This window comes from Acomys russatus, chromosome 3, assembly GCF_903995435.1.
Source record: "Acomys russatus chromosome 3, mAcoRus1.1, whole genome shotgun sequence".
NCBI classification, from domain to species: domain Eukaryota; kingdom Metazoa; phylum Chordata; class Mammalia; order Rodentia; family Muridae; genus Acomys; species Acomys russatus.
Genome location: NC_067139.1, coordinates 48,957,226 through 48,979,928, shown reverse-complemented (window position 1 = coordinate 48,979,928; position 22,703 = coordinate 48,957,226). Strand labels below are relative to the sequence as shown.

At 39.1% G+C, this 22,703-nt stretch overlaps 1 protein-coding gene across 12 annotated transcripts in view; it reads right to left on the bottom strand.

Annotated features, from left to right (window-relative positions):
- Slc4a7 (solute carrier family 4 member 7) overlaps nucleotides 1–22,703 on the bottom strand; it is an 89,954-nt gene that overhangs the window by 59,010 nt on the left and 8,241 nt on the right. For all 12 annotated transcript variants that reach the window (XM_051139954.1, XM_051139961.1, XM_051139957.1 and 9 more), the window contains exons 2-3: nucleotides 3,054–3,135; nucleotides 22–168 (exon numbers count right to left, since the gene is read on the bottom strand). In XM_051139954.1, coding sequence (XP_050995911.1) covers nucleotides 22–168; nucleotides 3,054–3,135 — 229 coding nt within the window. The remainder of the gene's footprint in view (nucleotides 1–21; nucleotides 169–3,053; nucleotides 3,136–22,703) is intronic.

Sequence of the window (22,703 nt, the reverse complement as noted above, 5' to 3'; positions counted from 1 at the left end):
TAGAGAGTAACTTCTTCCTACCATAAGAAGGAGACTCGCGTCCATCTTCTTTGTCTGAGTCCTTGTCCTTTCTTCTCCGATGGTGATGTCTGTGCCCTCGGTGCTTGTGACGCCGACGACTCTCTTTACTAAACGGTACATGAACACCAACATATACAGCTCGATGACCTATAAATGTTTTGAAAGTGTATTACTGGTTTAACCAAAGTGAAAGTATGACACGCAAGAAAGAAAGTATATCATACTTTGCTCTAGAATCAAATTAGATTAAGCTCAAAGTCAACAACGGCAGTCCTCAATGATTTATTTTATAGAGTGCCACCAACGGTACTGTAGAGATGTGCACTACTAACTAATACTTAAACTAGCCAAATAGATTACTGGTGGAAGCATCAGTTGGTCATCTAAACTCAATCAAGAAATGCTAGATATACCATACAATATAGGAATAAATTTATTCTACATTAAAAGGAAGTGGTGACATATATAACTACAATCTCAGAACTCAGAAAATTAAGGCAGGAAGATCAAGAGTTCATGGTTAACCTGGGCTTTAAAGAGATAAGAAGCAGACAAATAAGACAAAACAAACTATACATTTATAAAAAAATATATATATAAACAAAAATACATTAAGTGTTTAAGCATTACACAGACAAATACACATATACACATTTATCCTACTTACATTCACGCCCAACTCATTAGAAGACATTCTTAATCTATAACTTGAGGGTTATTAAGTATCTCATATACTCGTTTAATTAAATACTTATTTGCTATTTTTTGATTAAGAGGATTTTTTATTAGAATCAGAACAAAATTCAAACATACATACACATGCCCACATACATACCCACATACATACATACATAATCTAAAAACACCAATTAGGGCTAGAAAGACGATTCAGTTGTCAAGAGCACTTGTTTTTCTTCCAAAGTTTCCAGGCTTATTCCCACCACCTTCATGGCAACTCACAATTCCAGTTCCAGGAGGATGTAAAACCTCTTCTGAGCCAGGGATGGCGGTACACCCCTTGAATCCCAGCACTTGGGAGGCAGAGGCAAGCGGATCTCTGTGAGTTCAAGGCCAGCCTGGTCTACAAAGCAAGTCAAGAACAGCCAGGACTACAAGAGAAACCCTGTCTCAAAAAACCAAAACCAACAAAAAAAACCCTCTTCTGACCTCTGTAGGCATCGGGATGCACATGATACATACACATACATAAAGGTAAAACACATAAGGAACCAAATACATCTTTAAATGTGCACACACACACACACACACACACACACACACACGTGTACAGAGTAGCAGGTTAAGATTTTATAAAACTACTACCAGGAAAATATTGTATTCTAGTCCTCCAAAGAAGCACAAAAGGTGTTCTCTACTTTGTCTGATAAATAAAATGGACTGGTTCTACAGAGCCAACAACACCGTGTCTACTACTAAGGGGCAACAACCTGATTTCTTCAAGCACTTTAAGTTGTACTGTCTTGTTGAATGCAGAGATATGTGAAATACAAATTCAAAATATAAGCAATCATGGGGGGGGAAACATGACATAGTTGCTTTTTGCCTTTATATATAAAATAAATAATATGTTGAAGTATTAGACTATAATAATACTCTTCATTAAAAAAACGTTCCTAAGATGGTCAGGAAATAAATACATCAAGAAACTTTTTGTCTTTGGATGAGATTTTCTGTTCTAACTGTAGCTTTTGAGATGGGGTCCGGCTAAACTGGCAATGAACTTAGGAGTCCTCCTGCCTCTGCCTGCCAGGTGAGGACTGCAGACGTGCACCACCATGCCAGCCTCTTAGATTAGATTGAAAAGTGCACTTGGCCCTTCTCAACATTTGATCATTTGTCTATTCCCTACTTACAAATCTGATGACTTGTTACAATTTTATTTTAATTTCCAAACCAATACTGTTGCCATGTGTCAATCAAGTAAATGAAGCTAGGCGTGGAGGTACCGCCCATCTTCTCAGCACTTGGGAGGCTAATGGTGAACTGTAAAAGTTCAAGGCCAGCCTGGTATATTAGCTACTTTTCTTATGTTACCTTTCTAGATGCAGAGACAAAACACATGACCAGTAACTTTTTTAAAAGAAGGATTTATTTCATCTTAGTTTGAGGTGTTATGTAAGTCTATTGAATTCAGTAAGGTATGACAGCAGACACATGAGGCTTTTGCTTGTATCCTGGCAGATCAGGAAGCAAAGACCAGAAAATTCAAAATATCTACTAGTGTTCTCCTTTTTCCTTGCCACTGTGCTATCTTTCTTCTTTTTTTTTTTTTTCAGTCTGCGGTCCTAGGCGAAGGGATAGTATGACATTATAGGTTGGTTTCCCTCTTCATTAAAACTCTCGAGAAATACCCTCACAGACATGCCCACAGGTGTATATCCTACATGACTCTAAATCTGCTCAAGTTGACAGGAAAGACTAACCATCAGAACAGGCTATATGGCAAGTTCTTGGACAGACTAAGCTACACAGCAAGGCCTTGTCACAAAAAAACCAATGCATCAAATAACCGAGGAACGTTTAAAGTAAAAATACAAGACTAATGGAAACACCCTGAAGGTATTTCTTAAAACATTTCCTAGTACCTAAGCACTCTGACTAACATACTAAGAACTTGATACATCACTACAGAAATACAAGTTCAATTAGTAGAAAAATTATGCCAGAAAGTACAAATTTAAAACTTAATTATTCAAGGTTTCCTTCAGGAATGACAGATGTGTTTCTAGAACTAAACCTGTGGCTTGCAATCTGGTACACCAGCCAGCAGACCAAAAAATGTGGGAAAGGAATACATTTTGTAATTATTACCTTTCATTTTCCCAAGTAATGGCAACTATCAATGAGATGGGAAAGGCTTTCTAAAGTCTATCTATGACAATACTTCAAACAAGGAGCTGGCCCCAAAGCAATGTTTCCAGAAACAGTGAGTAAAACTTAAGAAAATGTTCGCCAGCATCCCTTGGTCATTTCCCTGCTAAACATAAAAAAATTATTTTAAATGAACTTACTTTCTAGTTCTTCTTTTTCAAACTTGGTGTTCACAGTTGAACTAGTTTTGCCAAGATCCACGACAGCTTCTTCATCAGGACCCTAAAAACAAAGCATTCTCTTTAGTACACACCAGTACACATCAGGACATATTGTTTCAATTATTTCAATGCATTCATCTAACTATATTATTTCAAAAAGCCAAAAGCAGATGCCTTTTCACCAAATAAAGTTCTGAGAGTGACTGCATCTTTTAAAACATGCTTACAGAATGTTTTTAAATCCATAACATTCTTATGATAAAAATGAAAGTGACAAACTATCATAAACCATTTTCAAATAATACTAAACCTATCCTCAATAAACACATCCAGGACCAAATAAAAAAGCAAATATATGTAGAAGGAAGTGTCAGAGTAGAACCGTTGTTTTCACATTTGTTCCAAAATCCTATAGCTGAAGGAAAACAAGTATTGCCATGGGTTACAGTAAAACACAAAACTGTCAGGAATACATACATGGTGGCTCAATGTGCAGGACCATGTCAGTCAACAAATCACTAGTAAAAGCTAGAACTTTTCATCTCCCTACAAAGGAAAGGCCAAAATTGAGACCTCTAGGGGGATTCTGGGTCGTGGTGTGAAAAATCAACCTTAGCCGAGTCTAAGCTTCACACCGCTCCCTCCCTTCCCCAGCTCTACAGAAAATATAGGTCTGTAAACATTTTTATTGCAAAACATTGTTTGTACCATTAAAAAGAAAACGTGTAGCTTACACTTCCTTTCTGAAGTCCTAACAACTTCAAAAGAACATTATAATCACCATTATCTACACAGTATAAACTTATTTGCACAGTTCTTTCAACAGACACAAACAGGTAACATAGCCCCCATCTTTCAAGTCCAGTTCTGGGTTTGAGCAGAACCACATGTGGCTGCTCTAGAACCTGCACACACTGCTGTGCCACAAAAGGTCTGCACAGCCTTAAGCAATGCTGGCCTGCAATGTCCCTGAATTCCCACCATCGAAACTCAGGAACACGGTTGGTCTGCTTAAATTTTCAAACAAGTTTCCTGCTAGCTTAACTCTCACTATCTGATCCTCAAAGTTCAGCAAAACCAAGAAAATACAGGTTTTCTGCTATCCAGACTTACTTTTTAAAGCTAGATATTATATTCAAAGAAAAGATTCACATAGATCTGAACGGATAGAGTTCAAGTTAACTCAAGAGAGGTTAAGTCACTTGCTAGGGCTCTGCACTTCAATAGGCTGTAAAAATGCCACACATTACACTAAGAAAAAAAAGGCCCCAGTTTGTGTGATTGGTCTAAGTTCTCCAAACTTCCTTAGTAATCGTGCCAAAGTCGGAAGCCAACCAGGCACTAAAACCGCTCAAGAGTGAATAACTACAAACCCCAATGGAACATCTCTCATCACTAAATGAATGAAACCTCCAGTTCTAGGAATAGGTAACATCAAATTGAGTTGTTGGCCAAAGGGAACCAAAGGACATCTTCAAACAAGCCAGGATACTGCCAAGGTTATTGGTTGCTCCCCACAAACTGATGGTAGGTCCCAGTGTTGAAGAGAGAACCTACACACCTTACTGAACAGGGAGGAGTTGAGCTGGTACTGAACTAGAGTCTTCATCCCTACTATAGTGTTCATGGTACTGAAAGGTACTCTGCTTCCTACCAGAAGAAAGGGAAACACCAACCCAACTACAAAGTCTTAATTGATAATGATAACCTGCCTGCAAGGTGTACTGGTAAAATAATGGCACAAGGTAATTAACTAGTATCTATGAGATAGAATGCATACGTGACACTGCTTAGACGGACAAGAACCTGAGACTAAATCGCACAGGGATCTAGGGTAAATCCCAAAACCACTGTTCTGCTGAAGGAATGCAGCCAACAGAATGACTCCTAATGATACCCTGCTGTCCTCATAGACCAGTGTCTTCTTCAGCCACCGCTGTACTTGCAGCAGATGGGAACAAGTGCAGAGACCCACAGCTGGACCATGTGCAGAAAGAGAAACTTCAGAATACTCAGTCTTAAAAGGGATGTCTCCATCAAATGCCCATCCACACCCCACACATGCCCCCCACCCCCCGCCCACAACTGGATGGGGCTCAGTAAAACCTGAAGAAGAGGAGGCAAAAAGTGTGTAAAAGCTAGAGGTAATGGAGGACACCAAGGAAATGAAGTCTTTTAAACACATCAGAATTGAGACATATATGACCTCACAAAAACTGTGGCAGCATGCACAGTGCCTGCATGTGTCTGAGCCAGATGGAAGTCTCAGCACTGAGAGAACAAAGTTGACACAAGCCCCATGCCTAACCCAGTATCTCCACTTAAGTTTTCTCCACTGGAGTCTCATTATGTATATAAACTACTCCTTTTTTAAAAAAGATGTATTTATTTATTATTATTATACAGTGTTCTGCCTCCATGTGCAGGACAGAAGAGGGCATCAGATCACATTATAGATGATTGAGAGACACCATGCAGTTGCTGGGAACTGAACTCAGGACCTTTGGAAGAGCAAGCGGTGCTCCTAACCTCTGAGCCCTCTCTCCAGCTCTATAAACTACTCTTAAGGACAGACAGACCCCATACCCAGCTGTAGATGGCCAACACAAAACAAGCAATGGCATTTTTGGATCATCTTTGCCTCATAATGCTTTGTCCAGGCATTACATGTATGTATGTATGTATGTATGTATGTATGTATGTATGTATGTATGTATATATTATGGTTTCTGATGTGTTTATATGTGGTTTCTGTGTGTGGATGCGTATATCTCTGTATCTATATGTATTTCTTGTGCTTTTTCTTTGGTTCTTTTTCTTCTATTTGTTTCGATCTATTGCAATTTGGTTTGTTTGTTTTTATCTTAATTAATTATTTTTAGAGCCCTGTTTGTATTCTAATGAGAGAAAGAAAGGGTATGGATTTGGGTGGCTGGGGGGCGTTGAGTAAGAGGAAAATGTAATCATAATTTATTGTATGAAAAAAATCTATTTCCAACAGGGGGAAAAATGAATGAGTAGCTAATAACTCACCTCCATTTAGCAAGTCATCCTACAATTTCTAGCTGCCCTTCAATGACTGCATGCCATTTAAGTTCTCAAACATGCAACTGACAAGCTCTCTCCTAAATCTCAGAAGCCAAGGCTGTGTCCAAAGAGGCAGCATACTGTCCACACTAAAGGGATTAACTGCTCCCATCCAAGCTTCATTTAGCCTGCACAGCTGCCAGGTAAGAAACAAAGCAATACAACTACCTCCTGGGCTCAAACACACACACAGCCCTACTGAGCAGCCAGCATGGGCAAAATACAGCATGTACTTTATGTTTACATTTTACTTACTTTACAACTGCACTACGTTAAAATATACACACCCTATCATTTAAATGTTTGTTGAAGAAAAATTCTTCCACCTGTGCAAAAAGCAGAATCCTCATAGGATGTGAATGGTCATCCCCTTTCCTGCTCCTGAGAGACTACGTCCTACAATTCCCTTCCATTCAATGTAGTGGGCTCTTTAGGGTTTTTTTGTTTTGTTTTTTGTTGTTGGTTTTGTTTTGTTTTGTTTTGTTTTCTGAGACATAGACTGTGTAATGCCAGTTGCCCTGGAACTCTCTATATAGACTAGGCTGCTCATGAACTCAGAAAGACATACACCACACCAGGCCTAAAATTTCCGCTTATAAAGAAAAAAGAAAAGAAACAAAACCAGGTCACTTGTAAGAAGACAATTTTAAACTAAGAAATACAACAAAGCAGTCTTGGGTTTTTTTGTTTGTTTATTTGTTTTGGGGGAGGGAAAGACCTACATGATGGGAATGTAGCTCTGTAGGAGAATGCTTACCTAACATGCACAAGGCTGAGTGTGATGCTCGCACACACGCACGCACGCACACAGTGGAGGGGAGTGGTAAAATCTAAAAAACTAGAAGTAGGCTTTGGGGCAGCAAAGACCTCTACTATCCAACAGCACTATGGAAGCATAAACAGGAGACTCTTGGAAGGACGTTGGGGTACAAACTGCAGTCAAGACTACCCTGGGCTACACAAAAGACAACCACTGAAAGTAGATCTAAATACATTGTTAGGAAAGCTCTCAAGAAGATACTATTTAGTGAAAAAAAACAATTTACAGCCAGGCATAGCGGCACACGCCTTTGATTCCAGCACTCAGAAGGCAGAGGCAAGCAATCAATGTGAGTTCGAGGCCAGCCTAGTCTACAAAGTCCAGGACAGTCAGTGATGCACAGGGAAACCCTGTCTCGAAAAACCAAAAACAAAAAACAAAAAAACAAAAACAAAAAAAAAAACAATTTGTTTGCAAATGTCTGTTTCCATATTTGTTTATTTGTATTTAGTAGCAAGCAAAAGGAAAGGTTTGATGGAATCTGCACCAAACTATTAGCTGCTCAGAAAATGTATCTGAAGGAAAACTAAGTTCAAACATCATCTAGTTGCTATTACAGTTCTCATGTGTAACTAGCATAACAAAATAAACATCATTTTATTAGTAAGCTTTTGACAGCTCTGGGGACTGAACCCAGGACCATGCATATGTCAGACAAATGCTCTGGCATCAAGCTATATCCATACCCCTAAAGTTAAAAGTGTAGGGGTAGAGGTGCCTGTTTAACCCTGTAACTCAAACTAGCTTTGAACTAATGACCATCCTCAAACTCCCAAGGGTTAAAAGTAAAGGTATGAGGCAATAAAACTAGCTGAAAGCTAAAGGGTTTTTTGTTTGTTTGGTTGGTTTGATTTTGGTTTTTGGTTTTTGGAGACAGGGTTTCTCTGTGTAACAGCTCTAGCTATCCTGGAACTTTCTCTGTAGACCAGGCTAGCCTCACAGAGATCCACCTGCCTCTGCCTCCCAAGTGCTGGAATTAAAGGCAAAGTTAAAGTTAAGTCTAAAAATATTACAGGCATAGACTAGATGTGTGGCTCAGGTACTCATATGATTACTTAGCATGAACACAGTGCTGGGCTCAGTTCCCAGCACTATACGTACTAGGTGCAATCTCAGCACTTAGAAGGTTAGAGGCAGGAGGTTCAAGGGTCATCTGAGGTTACATAGTGAGTTCAAGCACAGCCTGGGCAACATAAATACTGCTTTCAAAATTTAGAAAAAAAATTAATTTAAAAAACCTACAGCACTAATTGACCAAAGAAGGTCAGGAAACAAATAGTTTTTCAACTTTGAAACATGAGTAGTAAAAGACAGCATCTGCCGTAACTGCCAGTGTTGAATAGGCTGTATAAATTGGCCATCTGGCTATATGGTAAGAAATAAAACAAAAATACACAGAGTACATGTGGCCACAGACGGAAACACCCAGAACAAAAGTACTGTGTTATCTGAAAGGGATAACAATCTCTCCTAAATGCATGGCTTCAAGATGTGATTGTTTTGGAATAATGCCTTATACCATTTTTAATGCACAGTAAATTAATACTCCATGCAAAATGCCACTTTGTGTTTCTTTTTAAAGCTGACATAAAAATACATGCACATATTAAACATTTGTAATGTGAACCATGAAAGTGTTTGCTGAGGACACACTAATGAGCAGAGCCTGGCAAGCCTAGTAGCATTTTGTTACTTGCATAGCATAACTTTTAAACATTCACATTTCAATGTCAATTATTTTTCAATTTTTACACAGAAAAGACCCTTTCCACATTTTTACCTTTATGAACACAACAGTGTACTAAATACAACAATAGCTAAGAACAACACTGACATAAAAATGTTTCCTTCTTAACTTCATATCAATCATATCATTTGTAAGGCCCACCTTTTACAAAATGCCATGTCAAGCTGGGCATGGTGGTACATGCCTATAATCACAGCAGTCCCAGCACTCAGGAAGCAGAGGCAGGCAGATCTATGTGAGTATGAGGCAGCCTAGTCTACAAAGAGAGTTCCAGGACACCCAGGGAAATTACACAGAGAAACCCTGACTCGGGGGTGGGGGTGAGGGGGAAGCCATGTCACAGGAAAAATAGTAAAAAAGCATCCAAATTATATCAATTTATGTCAGGTTCAATCTAATCTTAAATTATTCAGCTCTGGTCACAATTTAAAATTTATAAATACCACTGTACTGCAATATAAGATAATAATAATTATCCATAAGACACATGGATATCTAATTGCAGAAAGAGATTAAATGGCCTATACATGAAGTAACAGGTAGCCAAGGGTATTTACTACAGCAGTGCTTGTAAAAGGAAAAGGCTGGAAATAGCCTAGAATTCCTTGATAAAGGAATGTCTCAATAAAGCGTGTTACACAACACAAAAATAAGTCATAATAATCTCTGTATGACTAGAGGGAATCAATCTTGAGTACTGATATAATTTGGGTACCTTTTTCTTCCCCCGTGTTTGGCTTGTCTCTTTTGAGACAAGGCCACAATCTACATCTCAAGCTGGACTGGAACTCACACTGCAGCTCCTGAGTGCTGCTAAGCCACCACACCCACACCACACTTACTCATCTACATACCTGACTTTTCTTAGTGCCATGACACTATGCTGGGATTTGAATTTTAACTAAATAGGATCCAAACTTGAACAAAAAGTCTCTAAGGAAAATAAAAGAAAGGAAATGGAAAGAAATGGAAAGTGTGAGAGCTAGGAAACTGGAGTAAGCTTGAGACAAATACTAGCAAGAAAAAGCCCTCAGCAACAAAGAGGGTTTAAGCTTATGACACAGGATTACTGTCATAAGCCAATTCAAAAACCTCACTGGGGTTCTGTGTGAAATTACAAACCTTAGGGTATTTTACTGTTTTTACAAGGAAATATACTCACTCCAAGATTTAACCAATACAGACTTGCCAAGAAACACAGAAAACATCAGATATATCACCATATATACAAAATAACAGATTTTAAAATTTTAAATATAAAAAAAAAAAAGACTGATGTTAGCCTGGCATAATGGCTCATGCCTGTAATTCTAGCATGAAAGGCACTCAGTTCCACCCAGGATTACACTCAGGACAACCGAGGGGACACAGAACAGGATAGTGCACGCCTGTAATCCCAGTCAGAAGGCAGAGAAGAGACCTGTCACAAATTCCAGACCACTTGGTCTTCTAATCAGCCAGGTATACATAGTGAGATGTTGTATACAAAACAAAACAAAAAACCCACTTTTGTAACTACCTTTTTATTATAGAAAACCAAAGTGGGATGTGAGGCGCTCCACAAAAACATTAGCGATTGCTTTTCAAGGTCCATAAGCCAGGCGTGGTAGCCCCAAAGTGCAAACCCAACAACTGAGAGACCGAGATCATTGGATTGCTGGAAGTTCCAAGCCAGAAATCAGATAAAATATGACGTCATGCATAGAGAAGAAACAGAAAAAAAGGGAGGGATCAAGGGGGGGAGGAAAAGTTACATTTCCTTAAGAACTTGGAACTAAAACTCATTCATTTACAAATACCCAGGGCGTGATTTGAGCATCATACCAGAAATAGAGGCATGTGTCAGTGAGTGAAAACTAATAAATCTCTAACCTATTGGTTTAAGATGTGACTTTCTAGAAAAAAACAAACAAAACAACAACAACAACAAAACTGGAAGCAATGTCTTTTGAAAGACCATAGAGAAATCTATAAGGAATAGGCTTTGCTTTTTCAGTTCAATTTTCTTTCATTCATTCATTCATTCATTCAATCATTCTTTCTTTTTCTTCTTTTTAATCTAAAAGATGAAAGAAATATACAAAATTTAAGCAATTTGTTCAATCACACCACCAGTAAAAGAACTACAGTGAAAAGCCAGGGCTCCTGAATTGCCATTTTTGAGAATTCCTGATTCACTAGACTATAGATCAAGGTCATCTGTCACACATGCAGAATTTTCTCTTTCCTACTTAACAACGAAATCATGTTATCACTTAATTATCTTATAGGCTGAACAAAACTTACAAAAGGCAGTGACTGGTTTGTCCTCCACTGAGTTCCCAGCATCAAGCAGTATCTAGGTCCTGGGAAGTCCTTTATTAATGTGTTGAATGTCCCAGATGTGTAAGACACTATTAAAAATTTCACATTGGGTTCCCTTCTGGGTGGCGTCAGGTGGTAGGGGAGGAGGGCTTCCCCTGTCTGAGGACTAGGGAAGTGGGGGAAGGGGGAAGAAAGAGAAAGAGGCTACAATCAGGATGTAAAGTGAAAAAATTAGAAAATAGATCGACTCTGGGGACTAGAGAGGTGGCTTAGCAGTGACTCTAGCTCAAAGGAATCTGGTGCAGGTTCACACGCACATACCCACACACAGGCATACACACCTACACTAATTAGCAATAAGTCTTTTCAAAAGATCCGTTCTAAACACAGAGCACAAATATGATGCTTTAAGACGTAATAGGTGGATTTATATTCTTAAAAGCCTAAGAATCAGCATAAACAAAGTCAAAATCCAATTTACAAATGAGAACACAAGCAAAAAAACAAACAAATCCTTTTTTGCTATATATGTACATTGTATACATAACAGATTTTACTAGTGACTCTTAATCATTTCCCTTGCCAGCAAAAACAACATTTTTACTTTTTCTTTGTCAACTTATCAAAACATGGGACTTACAAGGTCCAATATAAAGAATATGTTAAAATAACTTAAAATGTACCGTAAGACTAGCGTAAGAGCTTTTCACACCAAAGTTTGCAACATCCTTTTTAAAAGAGACATCAGAGATCCCCATTTAGACATGTATTTTCCTATCATCCAAGATGTGCGGTTACAAACCAAAAGTAAGACTGACTCTTAAACATGTAGAGAGTAATTTTAGCTACCAAATATTTAAGCTTCCAAATATCCTTAGTATTACATGATTTCCTTTCCCACTGTTTTAGCCACCTGTTTTTCATTATTTCTTTTATTTTTGAGAATATAGTATAATTACACCATTTCGCCTTTGCTTTTCTACTTCTAAACCCCCCATACTGCCCTCCTGGAAAAGAATTCTGTAGAGTGGTAAAGATGCTGCAAACGTTCCTAATTTTACACAGGCTTCCTTCTTCAGCAGGTGAGTTCCACAGTGATAATATTCTAAGCCAGTGCTGGTGAGCCCCGTACTACTCCAAGAGTCACTATTAAGCTTAGAAAGATTAACGTTTGTAAATAAAACACAAATCCTAACTAATGGGTACCTACATGCAACTTCCTCGCCAGCCGAAATCTTTCCATAGTAATACTGACAGGACAGGTCCTGTTTTTGACAATGCAGTAAATCCCTTGAAGAGTCCAGGGACAGTGAGGACATACCTGATTTAGGTCACTGTGCTTTATACAGATGAACTCCTTTAAGTTGCTTTTATGGCAAAGCCAATCACTGTCTTCTACGTCACCTAATCTTCCAAGCTGATAACTTCAATTTAGAAAGGGTCAGGGCACTAACTAACCAGGTCTAGACTGTAACAGACAGGAAAGCTGTGGGTGTTTCTGCAATCTCTGCACTTGGGAGACGAAAGCAAAAGAGTCAAGGCCAGCCTCAACATAGTGAGTTCACAGCAGGCTGGGGAGGGTGCCACGACACATACAATGTGTATGGAAGAAAAAGGGAGTAGCAAGAAAAGGAAGAATGCAACAACCAATTTAAAGGAGATCTCTCTAAAATATTAGAACAAAAAGAGCATGTCCCAAGTGTCCCATGTGTGGGTGTCTCAGTGTATGTGTGTATCTTATTGTAGTTTTCAGTAAGCTGGTTACTTAATTTCAGGAAAACTCAAATGTTTTTATCTAGAGAACTTTTTTTTTAAAGGATTGCTAAATTTATAGCAACTAACATTCAACTATATTACTAACAGGACTGGAAGCCACAATTTATAACAGCTTGAAGGAAAGATGGAAATAAGCAGTACGACTCCAGCACTCACTCGGACCCAGGACTCTTTCATGCTCTCATTGCTAGAGACTTTGAGGGCTTTTGTTTCTAAGAGTTATAACTATCTTTATCATGGCAGAATTAAAACTCAAAAAAATAATGAATTTATTTAGAATAACTTAAGAAAACAATAAAAAAAACATACATGATAGCTTCTGGAACACCCTAAAGAAAATAAGCAAACATCAGTGAGGATAATTTTGTGGGTTTGTTTGACTAAAATAAGTTCTCCCTTTGTAGTCTAGGCTGGCCTCAAAAGTATGATCCTCCTGCCTCAGCCTCCCAAATGCTGGGATGATATGGTACACCATCATACATACCGAATGCTTCTTTTCGATTAACAATGGATATTCCTCTTTGATACTAATTCAAGTCATCTCTGGTTGCAAAGTGAAACCTAAAACAATTTCAAATGAATATTCCATATAGAGTTATAAAACCCACATGTGTATGTATTCTTGCCTTGCTTTTTGTTTTGGTGTGTGTGTCTGTGAGAGGAGGAGAGATAGACAAAGTCCCTCATTGAACAGAGTTTGCCATTTTGACTAGACTGGATGGCCAGTGAGCCTCCAAAGACTTGCCACTCTCTGGATGCTAGCACTCGGGGCAGAGATACAAAGCAGCACTGTTGAGTGCTGCGGATCCAAACTCAGGACTTCATGCTTGCATAGCATCCATGCTACCCACTGAACAATCTCCTCAACCAATTCTGTTTTCTTTTCTTTTTTCTTTTGAAGACAAGGTATTATACAGAATAAAATGCCAGAAGTCACAGCAATCTTCCTTATTCAACTTTCTAAGTGCCCCCAGCTCTAGTTTTTGCAATTTGAATGGTTATTACACTAGGTGTTAGTGCTTTTCTAAATGTTACATTTCATGGCATGGTAAGAAAAAAAAAAAAAAACATTTGTCAATAAATCTATCACCATGTGTGGTTAAGACCAAGTACTGAGAAATACCAGTGTCAGGCTGGTAGTACAAGTTTCCCAAAATCTTTTTTGCTTGAAAGCCCAGATGATTATTGTAGAAAAATAAAACAAACACAAACAATGACCTACCAATTGTCTTAGGGAAGGTAACAGGCTCTCTTCATTTATATGTGAGGAAAAAAATCTATCAAACACCGCCCTGTCGGCTGTTCAAGTGGAAATATGAGCTACATGGGGAAACAGTAGAAGTGGTCAGCATACATAAAGACCTAGGTTCAACTGTATGCCCCAAGGAAATACATTCACTTGTTCATTCACTCATTAATCCTGGGCTACACAAACATTCTTCATTTCACAAGAATGCCTTAAGTTACCATGAATGATCACTATTCAAATCAAGGACTAGTCAATGTTAAAGCCACAGTGTTCCAATGCATCACGCATCCTCAAATTTAAACTACAAGTACATTTATCTAGCCTACATATAACGCAATTTACTTATTTTAGGAAAGTAAATTACTCAATCACAAAATGCTCACTTAGGCCAGGCAGGGTGGCACAGGCCTTTAATCCTAGCACTCCAAAGGCAGAGGTAGGTGGACCGCTGTGAGCTGGAGGCCAGCCTGGTCTACAAAGCAAGTCTAGGACAGCCAGGGCTACAAAAAGAAACCCTGTCTTGAAAACAAAAACAAACAAACAAAATGCTCACTTAATTATTTTTCAATACCTTAAGTCTGCTAGTAATCCAGTATCAACTAATAATATTACCAGAAGCAAAAGTAATAACATGGTAGTAGGTCACCATAAATATAATAAACATTGAGATTTGATCTTAATTTTGCTTCTATAGATAAATTAAAAAGAAATGGTTGAGGAAAAAGGGGGAAACAATCCATGTAAACCATCATATGAAGACTTGGTTCATTTACAACACACATTAACAAGCACATGGCCAAAACGCAACCTCCACACTGCTAAGTTCACATGACTTAATTTCAGCAAGGTGGTGGTTTGACAGAAATGCCCCCCACAGACTCATGTGTTTGAATGCTTGGTCACAGGGACTGACACTATTAGGAGATGTGACCTTGTTGGAGCAGGCTTTGTGGGCTCTTCAAGATGAGGAACTCAGCTCCTCTTCTCTAGCACCATGTCTGCCTGCATGCTGACATGCTTCCCACCATGACAATAATGGAGTCAACCTCTGAAACTGTAAGTCATCCCCAATTAAATGTTTTTCTTTATAAGGACTGCTGTGTTCTTGGTATTTCTTCATAGCAAAAAAAAAAAAAAAAAACCAAAAAAACAAAAAACTAAGACAGTCAACCACTTCGGTTTTTACCAACCCTAAAATTCAGGCCTCACTATAAGATCGCCACCTAATAGCTTTAATTAGAAACATGAAATTTTTCTCTTGTTGTGCTAGGGTAAAAAGAATTCCTGAAGGCCATTTTCCGAAGCTGTTTCAAATGCCCATCACATTCCAACAATTGTGTTTATAACCATATTTTGATGTACCACCAGATCTGGCTCTACTTTTCTTAAGAATAGTAATTCAGGGACCAAGGCTAACATTCAGGAGGCCTTCAGTTCAATTCTCAGCACTGCACAATACAACAATAACACTATTTCATACTTGAATGTCAAAGACAAAAATTATATAAATTCAACTTGCATTTGTATTAAGAAATGTCAATGTAGTTACAGTATATTTGTCAAGTAGTTGTTTTTCCCCAAATTGAAGGAAACTTACAGGCTCAGGAAGTATTAAACAAAACATACAGATCTCATGAAACTCTTAAAAGTAGCAAGAACCACCAGGTCTATCCGCACAGTTACATCAGCAGACTGCTGGACTGGCTGAGCTGCCTACAAACTGTAGAGGGAGCTGCAGGGGTAAACCTTTGTCCTTTCTCCGGATTCAGCTGCCTTTGAGCACCTCTGAGTAACCCCAATAAATTCACTGGTTCACTAAGCTAGAGTTGGTAAAGTAATTTCTTTGGTCTGTCAACAGTATCCTACCTGGAATGGCCATTTATTCGTATCTCCCCCAAGAAAAGTCATACAACAGTATTTAAGTATAAAGATGTAGTTATTATATCTACATTTTGCTAGAAATTTTTACCTAAGAAATTAAGAGGTAACACGGTAAGTACAAAAGTATAACTCTAACTCATATAAATATGATTTTTAAAGTTAAACTAGGGGGTGGAGATAGTTGAGCAGTTAAAAGCACTTGTAGCTCTTCCAGAGAACCCAAGTTCAAATCCCAACACTCACACTGGGTAGCTTACAACCACCTATATAACTCTAGCTCCAAAAGATGAAGCCCCCTTCTGCTCTCCTCAGACAACCCCTAAAACACACATACACACTCACATGTGGGCACGCGCACACACACACGTACATGCACACACAGGAGCGTACACACACATTTAAAATAAAGTCAAACGACCTGTATAAGATCAAGCCAATTAGCATTCCTGCATGAACAGAGATGGTTCATGAGATTCAAGCCCTAACTAAGGAACAGGAGAGAAAGAGTCACTTTTCTTCTGGAATATAGATAGCACTACAAGGTCACCCATTCTCAACATGCTTGTGCACATGCAAGCAGCTAACTGGATTCAAATGCTATTAAAAAACGGCGAAGAGCTGGGCGTGGTGGCGCACGCCTTTAATCCCAGCACTCTGGAGGCAGAGGTAGGCGGATCGCTGTGAGTTCAAAGCCAGCCTGGTCTACAAAGTGAGTCTAGGACAGCCAAGGCTACGCGGAGAAACCCTGTCTCGAAAAACCAAAAACCAAAAAACAAACAAACAAAAAAAAAAAAACAGTGAAGGAAGAGGAGGAGAAGGAGCGGGGAAGGAGGAGGGGGACAGAAGAGGAGGAAGAAGAAAGAGGAAAGGAGGAGGGGGAGAAGGAAGAAGGAAGAGGAGGGAGAGCAAAGAAAGAAGAAAAGGAAACACAGAAAGTGGAAAGAAGTACTGAAGTCCAAAGGAAGTAGGAGCGAAGTAACTACCAAGATATATTGTACAGTTAATCCCAGCACTTAGGAGGCAGAGGCAGGTGGATATCTGTGAGTTGGAGGCCAGCCTGGACTACAGAGCAAGTTACAGGACAGCCAGAGCTGTTACACAGAGAAACCCTGTCTCAAAAACAAAAACAAAAAACAAACAAACAAACAAATACACTGTACATATGTATGAAATTGTCAAAGAATAACTGAAATATTATAAAAATAATGGTCAAAGAAGGCTGGAGAGATAGCTTAATGGCACATTGGTTAAAAACACTTGCCAAGGAAGCCGAAGGACCAGAGTTTAAGTACCAACCACACACACAAGAGATAGATGCTCAGTGCGCGCCTAGGGCCCTACCACCAAGGGTAGCTAGAAAAAGGATGATCACCAGACCATAGTGGCTTCCAAACAAGAAGCTGAGGGGTGGAGGTGGGAAGCATGACACACAGCTCTAGGTTTAGGGAACGAAAGGACACTCAGTGCCACCTTCCTCTGGCTTCCACGTATACACGTGAGCACAAACACATGAGTATACCCCATATTCAGACACATATAAACACAAAGCAACAAGTCAATGTAGTGAGAATTTTCTAATTTTAGTTTATTTCAAAAATACATAAATGTTACTGGAATATGTTTTCGTTTTAATCCCAGGTGTGGGGCTATGGGCCTACTTCACAGCAGTTGACTATGATTTGCCTCGTACTCTAGCAGGGGCGTGGTTTTGCCAGCTGCAGATGGCTTCTACAAGTGTGTGTGACCTTTGGAATTCTGGGAACTTTTCAGAGGATATATCAATGCTAGGTCCACAAGAGGAGGAGGGGTTACTCCTGTTTGCTGGTTGGTGGTTGGTGGCTGTTGGTTGTTGTTTGTCAAGTAGTCTGCATGAGGAAACGAGGCATCCTAACAGAGGTCAATCTTGCCCCAAGGAACTTGACACCCCTAATCAAAAGGAAATTGTCTAATGATGTCACCCCTTTCCCCTCCATCCTTTTTTCTCTCCTAGCTAGTGTTAAAGGTATAATAATGGAGAAAGGTAGAAGAGATAAAAAGAAACCCACAAAGCAGCAAACACAGGCTACAAGCGGCACCCAATTTAGAGTGCCACTTGAAACCAGATTTTTCCTCCTAATTTTAAAGAACCCAAAGGAAAACGCTTTCTCCCTGTTTTCTTCCTCAGCAACTGTATGAAGATATATATAATCACACAAAAAGCAAAGCCTTCATCCTTTCCCAGAAGCTGACCTAAACACATCTTAACCATAAAGAGTTTTTTACAATACCAACACTTGGAAGGCAGACATATCTGTGTGCATTCAAGTCCAGCCTGGTCTACAGAGCAAGCCCAGGACAGCCAGGAGTACAAGAGAAACTGTCTTGGAAAACAAAAACAAAAAGTTTTCTGGGGCACAGAAATATATAAATATGTATAAATGGTGCTCGATATTCCTTTTATTATTTTAGTAAAATGCAAATAAATACATGAAAGGGGATGACAACTTCTTTTCTATGTGCTTCCAAGTGTCACAGAGCCAAGTCTTCAGGCCCTAGTCTACGTATGAAAACGACTGTCAAAACCAGAGCATGTCTGCATTAATCCACATAGACCTACAGCACATTCTGTCTCTGCATTTTTTTGTTTGTTTGTTTGTTTGTTTTGTTTTGAGACAGAGCCTTGCTATGCAGCTCATTCAGAACCCAAACAGCTAAGTTCTCCTTAAGGGACATTGAGTCCTACGACAGGAGTGTATATATACTCCTAACACCATGGAGGCTGAAGCAGGGGAACCATTGCTAATTCAAAGTCATTAAAATATCAGGACAGCCAGGGTGACACGGGCAAGACTCAAAGCAACAACAAAAGAGGTCTATTTTGAGGCCAAGAAAATCATCTTGAACTTAACTTAAAATAACATTCTCTTCTCTGCATTTTACCTCAGTAAATATAACACTCTTTCTTATTTGGTGGCGTAGTTGAAATGTGACTACTGTCCAATGCTTTTACCTTTTTTTCAAGTGCCAAATCTAGTGGATTCAGCAGCCAAAGGATCTTAAGGCAGCCTGCTTCTCCTTTTACTTTCTCTGATAATCACAGTTCATGCCTCTATCTTCACTGGCCTGGAAAATGTGATAGCCTTCTAGTTGGCTTCCAGCTTCCACATAATTATCTCTAGAGTTGTCCCGAGGAGACAGTGCTGACTGTCCTCACTTAACATCCACAGCTCTCAGAATGAATCCAAGCCAAGTCTATCTTACTCCCCTTCTCCACCATTGTCTGTGGTCTACTTTGCTATTTACTTACATATATGTGTGTTCTGCCTACATGTATGTCTGTGTATCGCATGCATGCCTTGTTACTATGACAGCAGGAGAGGTGTCAGATCCTCTAGAAAAGAAGTTACATGGGAGCTGGAGAGATGGCTCAGCAGTTAAGACCACTTCCAAAGGTCCTGAGTTCTTCCAAAGGTCCTTTGCTCTTCCAAAGGTCCTGAGTTCAATTCCCAGCAACCACATGGTGGCTCACAACCATATATAATGAGATCCGGTTCCCTCTTCTGGTGTGCAGGCATACATGCAAGCAGAATACTGTATATGTAATAAATAAATAAATCAAAGAAGAAGAAGGAGGAGGAGGAGAAGTTGTTGTTGTTGTTGTTGTTGTTGTTGTTACACAGGGATGAGAGCTGCCATGGATGTGCATGGAAGAGCAATTAGTTCTCTTAACACTGAGCCATCTCTCCTGCTCCCGGATGTGTACTTTTCCTTCTTGTTCAGTATCTGAACCATTCTCAACTTATTTTAGAGATCTGAATATATAAAAATTTTTATCTCTGGGTCTTGGAATATTGATATCTCTGCTCCTTGATAAATATTGTTAGATAATTGAGTGAATAAAGAAAATGAATTCTATTTCTTCTTAGAAATAAGCACCTGTTTAGTTCCTATTGATTTTCCAAATTATTACCATCATCTGCATTCAGTTATATCTTCCAAAGATTTTATGAAATTCCTCTTTTATTATACCATTCCCTCTTGTTCTAGTCTTCAAATGTTCTCTTATGACAGAACCCTACTGGACTCAAGATGGCAATCTTCCTTCCTTGGTCCAGTTCCTTTCATATTCTTTAAATGTGTCTGTTTACTCATAAAATTTGCTTTTGTGTCAACAAATATGAGGAGGGACAAGAAATCACCCACACCCAAATCTTTGGTCGGACAACCTCCAACTTGTTTTTCTTTACATCATTTTCTGTAAGTATTAATTTTGTTACTATCATTAGAGCCTTGCATGTCTAAAAAAGACTAGTCTTGAGCTATAGCCCTGCCTTGTTTTTACTTTTGTTATGAGATAGAATCTCAATAAGTTGCCCAGAGTGTCCTTGAACTCACTCTGGAGTCCAGACAGGGATTCAACTTGTGATTGCCTCAGCCTCTCAAATGGCTGGGGTCACAGGTCTGTGCCACCAGGCCCAGCCAGGTGTTGTTTGACATATATATATATATATATATATATATACTAATTATTAATATATTGATACATTATTAATATATTGTTAGAAAATACTAGTAATATGATTGTAGCTCTGTGCTTTAGAGCATGTTAAGTAAAATATCTAACAAAGCATTTGCAAAAAATTATTTAATAAATGTATTCAAAATTTTAGGTTATAAAGGCTACACAGAGAAACCTTGTCTCAAAAACACACACACACACACAAAAAGTTAGGTTATATTATGTTCAGCATGAAAACTGTTGTACTATGAAGTAATTTTCATTTGAAATGTCCAAAAGAAGCTCCAAAGACTAGCTTTGAAGGTCGGCAACAAACATTTGCGAGAATTGGTAAAGACCTGCCAGATGACCTGCATAACAATTTGGCAATGCTTTAGTCTGAGGCCCTATTTATTACTATTTCATAATTGGTAGTTCTCAGCAAGAAGACAAAGATTCCGTGAAGGTAATAAGCAGGCTTCTCTTGGTTTCTCAAGATACCAAAACCTTGTTTTAGGTTCCCAGATTCTTTGTGAAAGCACCGAGTTCTCTGTGGGACCTAAGAAAGGATGACCTAACAGCATAGGGCACCGAGGAGAGGGCCTCAGGGAATAGCTCCCTCTAACTTTCGCTGGCATGCATGTCTTTCTCGGTCCATGAGAAATCACTGCCTCCACTTTCTTCAGCTTCTTGTTTTCTCAGCACAGAGTCTCTATTCTGGAACCTTCTAAGTAAGGTTAAGATTACAGATTTTAATTCAACAGATTAGTCAAATAACTGGATTACAGTAGACTCTATAAAGCCAGCAGGGTGAGCACGCCTGTAATCCAGCACTTAGGCAGTTGCAGCAGACAGGAGTATACAAAAGTGTCAGGCTGCTGGGGGCCATCTGGTGGTAGATGCTGTCTGGAAGCTGTGGATGTGTTGTGGGTGTTGTGCCACCTCTGACTTTTGTCTTATTTTGAAAAAGTCTGTAAGAACTTGTGTCTCGAATTTCTGATTTCCAAATAAAACAGCTAAACAAAATAAAAAGGTGAATGAGGGCTAAGTCTATTCTGAATGAATCCAAATTCTTAACAAACAGAGACCAAATTTCCCAAATGCAAAAATACTTCCAAGGAAAACTGTACCCCAGCAAGTGTGAAATGTGCAAAAATACCCAAGGCAGCTAGCTCCCTCCTGGAAAGTCGGACAATTGGGAGTAAGTAGTTAGGAGCACGCACTGATCCTAAAAGGCCCTGCTGAGGAGTGCACTATGAGGCTAGGGGGCCAGATGCAGTCACAGAAAGGGCCCACCAACCCCAAGTCACAAAATTAAAAGCAGATGAACAATAAAGGCTCCTACTGTATAGTAATTGTTGTTCTTGTTGTTGTTGTTGCTTTCGAGACAGGGTTTCTCTATGTAGCCTTGGCTGTCCTGGACTCGCTTTGTAAACCCGGCTGGCCTCGAACTCAGAGTGCTGGGATTACAGGCAAGTACCATCGTGCCCAGTTTATGAATGGTAAAGATGGAACTGAAACACCTTCCAGCACTTCCAGCACAGTGTCACCGCTGTCATCTAATCTGAGCTTGGAAATCCTTATCAGTGCTGATTTTATAATCATGTGCATGAAATCCATGCTTTCCATAAAGAAAAAACCACACAAAGAGGAGCAAACAAGTAAAATAGTATTGTTTCCCAAAATGTCTAAATGTCTGAACCTGGTAGTAACTGATTTGCTTTTTTCTGCTGCTTAATACTTATCACCTTCTTAAACCCTTACCTCAGGTTAGATGAAAACCACGACCCAAGCAACCACACTGTGACCCCAGCTTTAGGAAGGGCCGAGGCAGAGGTACTGAATTCCTGCACGGCCTGGGCAATAAAGCAGTAAGAGTGATCTCAAAACACAAACAAACAATTAAAATGCCCTCAGAGAACATGGGCACATGCTCCAACCTCAACACTCAGAAAGGACATGCACAGTGTAAGGCCAGCTTGAGCTATAAATAAGTCACCGTCCCAAAACAACAAAAGGGATTTCTAGTGGGGTTTATTATTTCATCTTGTTGTATAGTCTCTGTACACACACTAAGGCTTACTTACCTTCAAATATAAACATTAAAAAAACAATACACTAATGAAAAGAAAAATAACTTCAAGAGATAAAAAAAAAAAAAAAAACCTTTTCCCTAAATGTTAACTTTAAGAACTTGGTTAAATGAAAATCATTTCCATAGGTTACATTCAAACTCCCTTTTAAGGAAGTGATAGATGCAACAACAGAGTCTATATAAAAGTAAGGGA